Source organism: Triturus cristatus, chromosome 5_2, assembly GCF_964204655.1.
Source record: "Triturus cristatus chromosome 5_2, aTriCri1.1, whole genome shotgun sequence".
Taxonomy (NCBI): domain Eukaryota; kingdom Metazoa; phylum Chordata; class Amphibia; order Caudata; family Salamandridae; genus Triturus; species Triturus cristatus.
In genome coordinates this window covers 351,154,967-351,168,034 of record NC_140588.1, presented here as the reverse complement: position 1 = coordinate 351,168,034, position 13,068 = coordinate 351,154,967, and the positions used below count along the sequence as shown (strand labels likewise).

General features: G+C 43.0%; 1 protein-coding gene across 1 annotated transcript in view; it reads left to right on the top strand.

The window, feature by feature from the left end:
* Positions 1-9,764, top strand: part of DUSP22 (dual specificity phosphatase 22) — a 377,647-nt gene extending 367,883 nt beyond the window's left edge. The window contains exon 7 of the mRNA XM_085607156.1: positions 8,701-9,764. Coding sequence (XP_085463282.1) covers positions 8,701-8,892 — 192 coding nt within the window. The 3' untranslated portion in view covers positions 8,893-9,764. The remainder of the gene's footprint in view (positions 1-8,700) is intronic.
* The last annotated feature ends 3,304 nt before the right edge of the window (positions 9,765-13,068 follow it).

Sequence of the window (13,068 nt, the reverse complement as noted above, 5' to 3'; positions counted from 1 at the left end):
AGAACTCCATGGCATCCCCCAGTTTGGTTCTCCTCCCCAGTTTTTCTATACAGGCTATGCTCGGTAATCATACAGACCACTTCCACACGAAACAAGACACGTACGTACTCTCTATATTGATGTCGGTCTATTTGCCCGCTAATGTAAAGTATCCATTTTCACGACGAGTGATGTATGTATGCTCATATTATAAAATGCCAATAAAAAGAATTTTCAAAAAAAAAATCTTAGGGGTTGATTGTGTGTTCTGCAGATTGGAGCCTCGTGGTGCGCTCTGCTCACTCATAAGAGACCCCTGTGGTTGCAACTGTTTGTTACTGATATGGAAGCACACACTGCTAAAATCATGTGTCGATTGAGCTAGAAGTATAACCTGGCTCTCACCAGTCTCTCACCCCCCCCCCTTTAGTGAATGGGGGAGCAGAAACTGCCCCCATACCAGCCCACAGCCTCTCATGCCCCTGATGCTCTCCCGGTTCCTAAAAGGTCCTCCACTCACTTTTAGAACTTGTTTAAAGCACTTGGTAAATGGGAGCAGATTTATCCTAGCAATGGAGAATCTGCGTGTGGATTCTGACCCGTAATTCGAGGTCCACCTTCAGGGGACAATAATGTAAAATAAGCAGATTTAGGTGCAAGTATACCAGCTGTTATTGTTATTTTCAGCCGCACTGTATCACTGCAATTCGGGCCACTCGAAATCAGGGATAAAGCCTCCTAATAACGGATTATTAATTTTCAGGTAACATAATTAGGAGATATGTATCACCTCCATCTTGTGTAGACAATAATCTCAAATGAAACAGCTTGCTCAAATGTGTTCATGGTAATTGCCTATAAGTATCCTGCATTCGTTCCAACATTGAGATCTAGTAATGTACCTGTGTTTATAGGTCGAGCATTCGAGACCTCTTGTATGTACTTTAGTATATAATTTAGTATATATACTTTAGTATATACTTATATCTGTATTTACTTTGTGGGCTCTGGAGATCAGCCCTAGGACTTGTCTGCTTCCGTTTAGGGACTTTTGTTTCTGTTCAACTGCCTCTCTTTAACTGTCTTGATAGAAAACGACCAGCAGAGGTCAGTAAAATACCAGAATTGCTTTCTGCTGAGGGACTTCCTTTTTTTATAATTTTTCAGGCAACTGCCTCTATTTAGCTTTCTTGATAGAAAACGACCAGCAGAGGTCAGTAAAATACCACAACCACTTTAGCATTCTCTAGATTCCAGTCCATAGAAATGGTCTTCCACGAGCACCTGTAGACAATAATATTTTTTTCCAAATCTTGTATTTTCAGTGATATGACCACCAAAGGCCCTGCTTTTATATTTAAAAAAGCAGAGCATTTCCAGCTGAAAGGCAATATTTTTCTCCATGTGTTCCCATACCTGGCGTGTCTCGAAGTTTGGTGCTTACTTCCCTTCCATGGTGAAAAACTAAAGCCTGACACCGAAGAAAGTGTTATCAGGCACTGCATTTATTATGATTCATCAGGGCAAACTGAGTGCTGGAGTGTGAGGCAGTGTGCGCCCACCCCCCTTCTATTTGAAAAGGCTCCCTTGAGCTAATGAGCTGGCAAGCTCTGGTTGATGCACCTGCGCCCAGCAAGTGGTACTAATGTGGAAATCGAAAATAATTAGCATGAGCTGAAGCATCTTGGTTGTGGCATCCATTTTGTTAGCCATGTGATTCTTCCGTCTTCACTGTTGCATGCCTTTCTATTCTGCTTGAGTCATCAGCTTTAGTTAACTCCTTCTATTATAAGCTCAAGCAATGTCTGGGCTCAGAAAGGCCTGTAGCTGCTAGAATGCACCTGTTTGAAAATGTAACTGTCCATCATGTCTTACTGATGTAAGCTTTTCTGTTTCCCCTCCCACTTTGCTGACTAAATGATTGCCCATTTGCCCATGTTTGTCGGTAGTTATTCTTGTGTAGGCCTGTACCTTCTATTTGTAACTACATGCTTACCAGTGCAGAAAACTCAGTATATAAGGCCCATGGTCTGTGTATTCAAGACACTACCTCCTGGAAAACTTGAGGGTGTTGTAGGGACGTGGTCTCACTCATGAGTGAATAAACTTCTTTGAATTCCAGCTTCAGTGCCAATCTCTTCTTTTTTAAGGACCCGTGGACAGAGAAGGGTTAACCCCTGCACCAGTGGGCCCCTAAAAAGGCTCATTTCCACCTTGAGACATGAGAAGACTTAGGGAAGCATCTCCAGCACCCCCCAAAAAAGTGTTGATCTCTACTGAAGAAGGACAATTATCCTGAAACATGTGTCTAGAGATACACAGCACTGGCTGCACCAAAAAGGGTGGAAAAACTAAAGCCTGACACAGAAGAAAGTGTTATCATGCACTGCATTTATTATGATGCATTGGGGCAAACTAAGTGCTGGAGTGTGAGGCGGTGTTCGCCCACCCCCCTCCAATGTTAAAGAACAGTAGATCTTTCAGCACCCAGGCTAATGTGCTGCATAGCTAAATACATAAAAGGTCCCAAAGGCGAGACCGATTGCATTGCAAATGCTTGTTTAATTTAACTGATAAAGAAGCTTGGGATTTGAATAGTAAAACAGTAAATCTTTACTGGCAGCAATGAAAAATGTTAATGGTATTCTTCGCCAAACTATAAAACTGTTTGGTTTTTTTCAAATTGTTTTTTATTGATTTTTCAAAAAGAATGGTACGAAATGATGCAAATGAAATCACAGTGATAATAACTAAATAACAATAATACTATAAAAACAGTTTTAAGAGAAAATGAAATACTACATTACTAATGTGGTTACTCGGTAGCACGAACAGACCAATAAGAGAAGTGGTTGGGATAAAATTGCTGCTTTTAGGGCGCCAACACTGAAAAAGATGATACAGAAAACATCCAATTCAAATGCTTTGAGGCTCACTCCTATGTTATGAAGCATATCACCCAGAAATGCTTTCGGGTGCCTGAAGTGATCCGAGGCACGTTTTAGTGATTGATGGGTGTTAAAACATTATATCCCTTTTATTTTCTGTCTTCATACACTTCCAAACCGTACATAATCATAGTGAAACTCGTTGTTAAGATTGGTGACTATAGTTAGAACAACTAATCATTTAAACCCTTGTAGGAGATGTTGAAATTAAAAAGAGCTTCCAAGACTTACACATCATATGAGTCTATTGCTGTTATCGTTCCACGAGGAATTTGACTTTGACTTTGAGTGTCCTTTTAGAAACATTATCTAAAACAGGTCTAAAACACAACATGTACACACTTGAATGTTATGGCTGGAGTGTATTGGCATGATCCCACTGCATTGTATTAGACGGCCATCCGGTGTCAATAATTCACACTTCTATTTTGGGGTTTGGTTAGAAAAACTAATATCTTTCAACAACTGTAGATGTTACTACTTCATGGCAATGTATAATAGTTGTTTGAAATGTTTTCACAAAAAGTATGCCTGGAAAAAGACATTACTATTGCCTAGCTCGCAACTTCATCTGCTTTTCTGTGCATTTTGATACTTAAAACATCAATGGTTTGCATCGCTAATGTAACACATGATCTTGTCTAAATAAAAAAAAGTCACCTAGTCCATTTTCCTCCTACATTAAACGCAAGTCACTTTGAGATTAACTCTCTGCAGTTTATCCAGCTCTATAAATACGACTTTCTGATGGATACTTCGAACCTCAGATTCCTCCATTTAGAATATCCCCCAGATGCTAGACTGGATCCAGAGAATTTTGTAGTAGTGCACTTGATAGGCAACAGGTATAGTGCCTCCCTTCCTGTTCACAGACAGGTTAATCACCGCCCCTACGTGCTGACATCAGTTCCTTTCTTTCTGTGCCTTCCGACATGGAATTGGTGCTGTTCTCCAAAATGTGTTGGTCTTCCACTAACTCTGAAACGTTTCCAGTGTGCTAGGGAATAAAGTCCCCACTGAAAACTCCAGAATTGAAAGTGCGTCTCTAGAGCTTGAGATCTGGTAATGGCCCTTTTGTGTGACAAATGCATCCTAATGCATGCTATGGCGATTCGAGTCCTGGAGGTAAAGTGCATGCTTCCATCAGAACCTACTCCAAGTTGTGTGGTCGTTCTTGTGACTGCTCCACTTCCGACACAACACCTTGAGGTAAATTCAAGTGCAAGCATAAGAAAGTGAAGCGGGACTCAATCCCATGCTGCCACTCTGATTGCAAAGATAAGGTGTCAAGATGGTAGTTCCACTTCCTAAGGTGGTGCCAATACTCCCTCAGTTCCCCAGGTAGTCTTCAATCCTGCAGCATATCCAGTCCTTCAAAGAGGTCATGCTGTAAATTGTCTGTGTGGTTTCAGATTCCTCTGGTGTGCTATTGAGCCCCACAGAACAGGAGCCGCCTCCAGTCGGATCACCTCTGGTCGGTCCTTTGCCAGCACAGTCTGTCCAATTGCGACCCACTTCTGGGCCCTAACTGACTCTAGGAGAGACTTGCAGTCCTGCTCCGTCACTCACACTGAGTCCAGTACCACTACAGTTGTGGGTGGATGATCCAGTGACACACTTATGTCTAATCCTAAACTGATCTATGTTTAAGCTTTGCTGATCTCACACTACAAAAAAAGCACAGCCTGGTCGAAACCCTATTCTTTATCTGACTGTTAGCTGACCAGGTGACATAGACCAGCACTCTGTGACATGTATTTTCCCACCAAGCACTCTACTCTAGTGACTTTCATTGTACAGGGCTTAACCAATATGCTGAAATCTAATTCATTTCCGACCTATCCTCTAGATACAGAATTCAAAAGTAAAGTATTAATGCGTTTGACAAACATGTTTTCTTCTGCCAACATGGCTCTGTGATCCATAAACACATCCTGTCTATTGTGTCAAAATATGCGTGCCCTTTGAGACATGGCCAGCGAGATCTTGCTAGCAGTCCCGAAGACTTTCCAGCCTCTGTTGCTCGGAGAATTTGTAGCAGGTTACACATCCAATAATGTTATTCGCGCAGACTTGGATATAACAGACTGCATTGGTAGGGTACTTGTTACTAGTGATGTCCTTTGTAGACCTGCCTGGACATGGGCCACTGGATTCTCCAGCGATGTAAAGGCCTTTTTAACTGATATGCCTTTTAATGGGTCTTGCGGACAGCAGAGCTACAGCCTGTTCCTTGGGGCTATTGACACCTGAAAAACAATTTTCACATCAGTTCTGGAAATGTAAGGACTATTCCCGGGGGCTGGCATACAGGCAGAGATAGATTTGCTAGCCAGGGATGGAACAGCCTAATCTTTTCTGGGCCGTGGATTTGGAACTGGCTGACAGCAGGCAGAACTGTAGGAGCACCAATCCTCTAACTCCAACTACTTTAGTTTGCCCTCAACGGTGCATGCCCAACCAGTGTTGGGGTGGGGCAGGATCCATCACTTCCTCCTAGATTTCCTGTCCATTCCTACTGACAGACCAGTCTTATAAATTGCTAAAAACAACTGTGCCCTCCCTTATTCTCTCCTCGCCACCCAATATCCCTCTCGCACTAGAATGGATTTTGGAAGAATCTGTTCCTAATGCTACATGAGGTTTGTCTGTTTGCCAAGGGTGCCATACAGAGGATACCGGACTCCGAGGAAGGCAGGGTTCAATGACTGTTACTTCCTCATCCAGAAAAAGTGCAAGGGCCTGAGGCCTATCTTGCGCCTCTGACCCCAAACGCCTTACCCCAGGAGGACAGATTAAAAATGCTCACAGGCTGTGATCCTTTCTGTTCTGGACCCGGGAGGTGAGTAATGTCCTTGGACTTGCAGGACGCTTATTTCATATACCAGTCCTGCAGTCCCACAAGTGTTACCTGCAACTAGTGGGCCAGAACCATTTTCAGTTTGCTGTGCTCCCCATCGACCTCACTAGTGCCCCTTGGGTGTACCCAAAAGTGAGGCCTGAAGTTTATTCCAGCACCTCGATGACTACCTGCTGAGGGTGAGTTATGCCGCAGTCAGTCGTGAAACACCTTTGGACGATGAAGGAACTCCTAACATCATTAGACAAGGTCCCTCTTGGTTCCATCAAACAGGCTTCCATTCATTGGGCCAATACTAGACATAGGCGAGTTCAAGGCTTTCCTCCACTGCAACAAGTCTGGGACATTCAGGCTATCTGTCTGATGTTCCGTGCTTGATTCTAGATGCAGATGTGGGTGACTCTGAGCCTTCTTGGTATCTTAGCCTCCTCGTGTATCCTCCTTCGCAACTGTGCCAGGTGGCACGTGCGAGCCCTGGAGTGGAATTTAAAGTTCTAGTGGACCCAGTATCGAGGCTCCCCTGGTGGGTCCAGCATCTAGGCTGCTTTTCACACAGACACAATGTGTACTGTGGCATGCCCCTCTCCTTTCCCCATCCAGAACTGACGGTGGTCACGGATGCATAACTTCTGGTTTTCGCGGTAGGTAAGTCACCCGGTGAAGATCAAAGGGCCAGCTCCACATCAACCTTCTGTCTGGAGCTACAGGCCATTCAACTGGACCTGGAGACTTTTCTGTTGTCCATCAGGGCAGGCTGGTGCAAGTTCTCATGAACCACACCACTGTTGTGTGATACTGCAACAAGCGGGCGGTGTAGGGGTCCTGGGTCCTTTGCAAATAGGCTTTGCATTTCTGAAGGATGCTAGAAAACCAGGACAACGTCCTTATCCCCAGCCACCAGGCCAGGGGTGCACTGAATGCCAGAGCAGATGAACTGAGCAGACGTCTGGCAGATCATGGGTGGTGCCTACTTCCTGAGGTGATGCAGGGTGTCTCCGACCAGAGGGAAGATCCCAGGCTAAATCTTTTCCCCTCAGTTGAACATACTGTGTCAACTATTTTGTGTGTTTGTGAGTTTCAGGAAGAATACTAGTTGGGACACGCATTTCAGCTGGAATGGAACAAGAGACTCCTTTATGCCCTCCCGCCACAATTTTCTCCTGCCCAGAGTTTTGAAGGACATCAAGAAGGACCAGGCTCCATTCATCATAATGCCTCCAGACTAGGCCAGGAAATTGTGGTGCATGGAACTCCTGAGCATGGGCGTCTGTCCTCTGATCAGGCTACCAGTTCAAAAGGATCGCATGTCTGAGCAGCCGGGCAGGATCCTCCACCCTATTCTAAGCAGCTTACACTTCTGTATGTGGAGATTGAGCAGCGGCTATTGACTGCCTTCACTTTGATGCCTGAAGTGGTGGATGGTATCCTTGCTGCCATACACTCCTCTACTAAATTAATCTATGCCGGACACTGGGATAAATTTGTGGTGCCCAAGACACTGACCCCTTACAGATAACTTTGTCAGACATCCTTTTGTTTGTCTTTAGTCTAGCTAAGCCTTACAGAGGGCACGATGAAAGTTTTTCAGCCCTTCAGCCTTTTTATATTTACTGTGCTTAGTGTCCAATCGCCTGTTGTCATGAGGTTTTTTGAAAAGTTTGACATGTTCTCTTGCAAACCGTTTGTGATGCCACAGTAGGATCTTAACTTGGTCTTGACATTCCTCTTGTGTACGCCTTTCGAGCCTATGCATAGCAGTCCTCTGCTTCTTTCCGCCTTGAAGACGGTCCTTCTCCTTTCAATTATATCGGCTCCATTGTGTGAGTGAACTGCAGGCACTTTCAGTGCAACCATCCTATGCCACCCTTTTGCCATGCAGATTGTTGCTCTGGACAAAAGCGGCCTCCTTCCAGAAAATCGTAACTCCTTTCCACGTTGGGCCAGCATGCTTTGTTCTCTTTCGCTCAGAAGAGGAGAGGTTCTATCGGGTTTTACCCTAGGAGGGCTGTAAGTTTTTACATTTATTGTACCAAGAACCATAGCATGGACGATCAACTTTTCATGGAGTTCTTAAAAGCAGAGAAGGGGAAGGCTGCACAGAAACTCGGATGTCGAGGTGGTTCTCTGCATTAAGATTGGCTATGAGCTGGGCATGAAGCAGCCCCCGGAAGGTCTGTGAGCCCATTTCAGTAGGTCCAGGGTAAGGTCATTACCATTGCATAGGCGTTATGGGTGCCTGACCTTGATAACTGTCCGGGTGCAATATAGGCATTGGTTAAGCACGACTGCCTTGACAGCCATGTCCGGTGGGAAAGACACTCTCCCTTCACAGTTCTGCAAGACTTTCTGTTCTGAGCCCACTCCACAGACCCTCCACCTTTGGGAGGTACTGCTTTTGCATCTATTTGAGGTGAGGAATCTGTGGTTCGAAGTATTCATCAGATAAGCAAGTTCCTTCCCTCCAGTAATGCTCTTTCTGATGGATACCCTGAAGATTCCTCATTGCCCTCCCACCTCCCTGTTCTATGGAATTGTTTCTGTTTAAGATGCAAAAGAATTGTCCGAAAGTACTACTCAGCACACTCTTACCAACAGTTGTTCATGCTCCACGACTGTGAACGGAAAGGGTAAAGACAAGAAATTGCCATCAGTGCACAGGAGTGGCGCTTAATGCGGCTCACCACTATGATTTCCAGGGCAATATGGAGTCACCACGGAGCTGCATGATGCCACGTTTTAGCGCATGGCAGCACTTCTAAAAAATTCTCCAGATCCAGTCTGGCCCCTAAGAGTTTTTGTAAATTGAGAAATCTGCAGTTTGATTGCATATCCACTAGACAAAGCATTACGGAAGGTAAAGTAACATGTAGATTTGAATTTCTTCTAATTATATACATTGTTTTGCTCTTTCAGTTACGGCTCTGGCTTAAAGAAACCTATGGCGAAAACTCTTCAGAAGATGCAGAGGAGGCCAAGAACCTTCTGATTAAATATAAGGAACAGCAGCAAGCGGAATCACAGGGACCCGGAGCTGGGCGACCTTGGAGCAGCAACTTCACATCATTATCCTCCTTGTCTTACAGCACATATACTACAGAAACCTAAGTTCCGGAGACCTTGTAACCTGTCACTCCTCTTTATCTGCTTAAACTATTTAAAAATGCCAGTATCTTTTATAGACTACGGGTGGGACTACCATTTGGGTTTGGTGAACAAAAGTGTCTCCTTATGGTGGTACTCTGTGAATTGTGACTGCCTAAACACATTTTACTGTGTGTGGCTGCCCTCTGATCACCTCAAGGTAGTCTTTTAGTAATGAAGCTGCCTGCACCATGTTCCTCGTCACTGCCTCTTAAGTCCACTAGTTTGTAACTTTAACACATGTACACCATTGGAGCACACAAAGTCCTCCACAAAGAATAGCCTTAATGGGGTGTAGCACTCTATGGAATTGAGCGTTTGCTATAGTTGTACAATTGACCTTGGCTACCTCAAAAATGTGCACAGTGCCGCTGTTGTTACTCTTGACTACTTTGCCTTGAAATTAACTAAAGTATCATGACCAGCTCCAAGGAGCTCTTTTTATTCAGGTATTGCAGGACCGATTTCATTTCATGAACTGTGAGATCAACATTTGCTCAAAGTATTTAAGTATCGAGGTAAAGACTGTGGTTTTACTTAAATTATTTGTTTCAGGAAACAAAAAAGGTGTTATTGGTAAGAACCGGCAACAACAAATTGCCCTGTTGTGTGTTTTTTAAGACTAGTCTAGATTTGCCAGATAAGATGATGAAGACATTAAATTAATGAAGACGCGTTGTGGACGATTATGGTAGAAATCATTCTAATAATCCAACTATGGTCAAAGGGTCTCAATTTATTTACAAAAGCTCACAAATCGTTTCTTTGCACTAAAGTGTTTGATCCAAGTGTTTCTTCAGTATGTCTCCTTGTTGAATAAATGGATATTTCACGTATATTAATCGTATGCACTTATTTTTTAAATCTTAAAAATCCGGGTAACGGACCCCCAGACGCTGATGACGCCATGTGATTCTACTATTGTTGCAGCTATAAAACTGCATTTGGTTTTGACTTAATTAAGAATTGTAAAGTGTAACTGTTTCCTGATGGTAATTCGGGGCTTTCAGTATGAAAAGGCATGATTTTACAGTTGAAAGTGAAGGACAATAAATAAAGCTCTGAAAAATGTGGGAGAAAGCTAGTAATACAATAAATGTCAAAATAACGAAAGAAACTCCAGAACCAAAGTGTAGTAAGGAGAGACCATGGCGCAGAGCCAAATTGGGCCGGACCACATCGGCAAGCCTGTAGACAGAGAGACTCCAGTCGGCTTCCAAATAGTGTTAAACACCACCCCATTCAAATTATAGGCTTGGAACCAGAAGTATCGGGCTCTACCGGCCATTAAAGGCCCGCTACATCATTTAACAAGGAAGCGGGCCTTTAATGGCCGGTATAGCCCGCTCCGGAGGGCTTTAAGGCTATTAGATCATTCTGCCCCTAGAGTGTAGAATGTTCGAATGTGTAACAGCAAAGGCCTCTCTGAGTCCAAGGGGGTTTAAATCACCTGGGTCTCCGAGGAGCCTTTGTTCACAGCAACAGGTGTGAAATGAAAAAGCATTGGAATGTTTCTCTCTGGGCTTCTACTAGCCAATAGAAGCACGGTGCACTCCATTGTCTTTAATGGAGCGCTCAACATTCCAATGTTCTAATAAAAGTAAGCCACTCAGTGGCCATAATATTCCTGCAGTGACTTGTAATTGGGCCATAGTAAGACGTTCTGTCCTTTTCCAGTGGAAAACTATTTATAGCTTGGTCACCGAGAGACCTTGCCAGAGTAGAAACCCGTTATCGTTTGACATGGTCCACACACTATGGGCTCTAAGATCCAAGAGCACAATCTCTGAAATAGATAACTTAACGTCTATAGTGGCCCTAACTGTAATGATGGAGTCCACAGGTAAGTAGGGAAAAAAAACGGCTTATTCCAGGTTGAAATACCGAAGGAGTGGAGCAGACAAGAAACACAGCCTTCCTTACTCCTTCCTCTAGGCGACGCCTCCAGGGTTCCAGTCCCCAAGGAATCTGTAACGCTCAGAGAAGCACGCTCAAGGGAATGGCACACAAATTATAACAAGAATACAAATGATAATGTGACACAACAGAATTCATGATAAACATGGTGCAAAGATAATTATACCAAACACAACACTAACCTCCTTCCAAAAATAGATACTTTTAGACAGTACCGCCATATATGCATTGTGTGTACACTCATTCTACATCTCCACCAAGCGTTTGAACTCGCTGAGGGCTACATACAGTGTGTCATGATGTCATTGTGCCATGGACTATAGAAGAAAGTGGGAGACCCAATATACCCTTTGAGGCTTGGGCAATCAATGTATTAACAAGTAAGAATGCCTACAAGGGGTTTATTATAGCACATCAGTTTTCACATTCAAGATACAAATAATCGTGACAAGCTCTATCCAGTCGCTTGTATTAAATTGTTTAGAAATTTTATTTAACTCATTTATACTGGAACGGATTGGTTAAGAAATAATTTTGCACAGATGTAAAGGTTTTTAAAGAATTGGATTTATAATGAAAAATAATTTTTCAAAGGGTACAAAAAAAGTAAAAATGATATCTAAACAAAACTACACAAAGCAACTGAGGTTTCCAAATCATTTGATGTTGCAAACACCTCTTTGTCACTAATGTGGACATCTCTTTACAACAAATACAACAAGAAAATGTGACTGATTCAAACGACAACAGTTCCTTGAAAACAACAGTTTTACATGAAAGTAAGTGTAGTTGTCAACGTTTCAGACTATGTTGTACACATCAGCTAGACAATCTTCAGGACACAAAATTCAAGTATTGAATGACCCCTATGTAGATAGAACAATCAATGTATTACAACAATACTAAGAGAAATCTAAATGGAAAAGAATAATACCCATGCAAGGAAGGAGAAAATGTGATTAATCAAGTTCAAGATTTGGACAAGAAAGCACAGAAACAAAAAAGAATGAGTGCTTGAAACAATTATTTAAAGTGGAAACTCTAAGAAAAAAAACTGAATATCAAACTTACTTAATAGTATATGTGGACTGATTCAAGATATAGTCAAGTCCATCAAGGTATTGATTAGAAAATGAAGAAAGGGGCTAGCAAATGGCCACCATTAATTCAACAATGGAAGCTGAAATGAAAATATATAACAGACTCACAAATAGTGCTAGACAAGGCACAAATGATATGCCTAAATGAAATACAAGTCTGTTAAACGGACTGTATTGTAGTCATGATGTTAAATGAAGTGCAAGGTAGTGTTAGAAAGTTATTTTGCCAAAGCACTCATAAAAACATTAAATCTAAAAAATGTCACGTCATTAATTACACAAACAATGGATGGTAAAGTCAATGCACAACCAAAAAACGAATTGATAATTGAATTCACTCTAAAATTATATTCGACGTATGTAGGAATGAAAAAGCAACATAGTCAAGTGCCTCAGATTATAACATACGATGTCTTTTTGGCATCGATACTGTCTGAATTGAGAAACGACATCACATATAATGATGAGCTCAAGCCTGAATCACAGAATAAGTCCCTCGAGCATGCTGTTAAACGCTCACATAATGTTTTAATACCATGCAGCCAGTCCGCAGTAACCCCCTGCTGTGGCCTTGTGACGAGCAAGAGGCACTTTGGCGATGTCGATCTGACCCACATCAGGAGAACTGTCATTTTTGCCTGACTGGCAGCAGTAGGCCTGTGGTTGGAGCTAGAGGAGGGCAGGACTTGATACAGAGCAGCAAGGGCACACTCTTGCCAGGCCTGAGTCAGTGTTTGCTGGCTGGAGCAGTTGGTGTCAGATTCTCAGGCCTAGGAGGTGGGACAAGCATGAAGACTTGACATTTAGGAGGAAAGCTGGCCCTACATGAAGGAAGTGGGGGCTTTAAGGGGCAGGCACTGATAACCGAGAAAACTGAACCTTGGAATAAAGAATGCCCTGATAGGAGGCATCCTGTATGAAATCTTCCCTTTCATGACCCGATCAAAAGATGTGATGGTGGGGGGATCGATCCCCCTGACTTAAAAGACCAGTGGGAGAGAAGGAGATATCAAGGTTGGACAGGACCAATAAGTCACTATAAAAAGGTCTCTTTGGCAGATGATGGGAAGCAGCACAGGAGGCAGACTCTGAACTTTTGTGTAGCAGTGCACTTCACAAGATT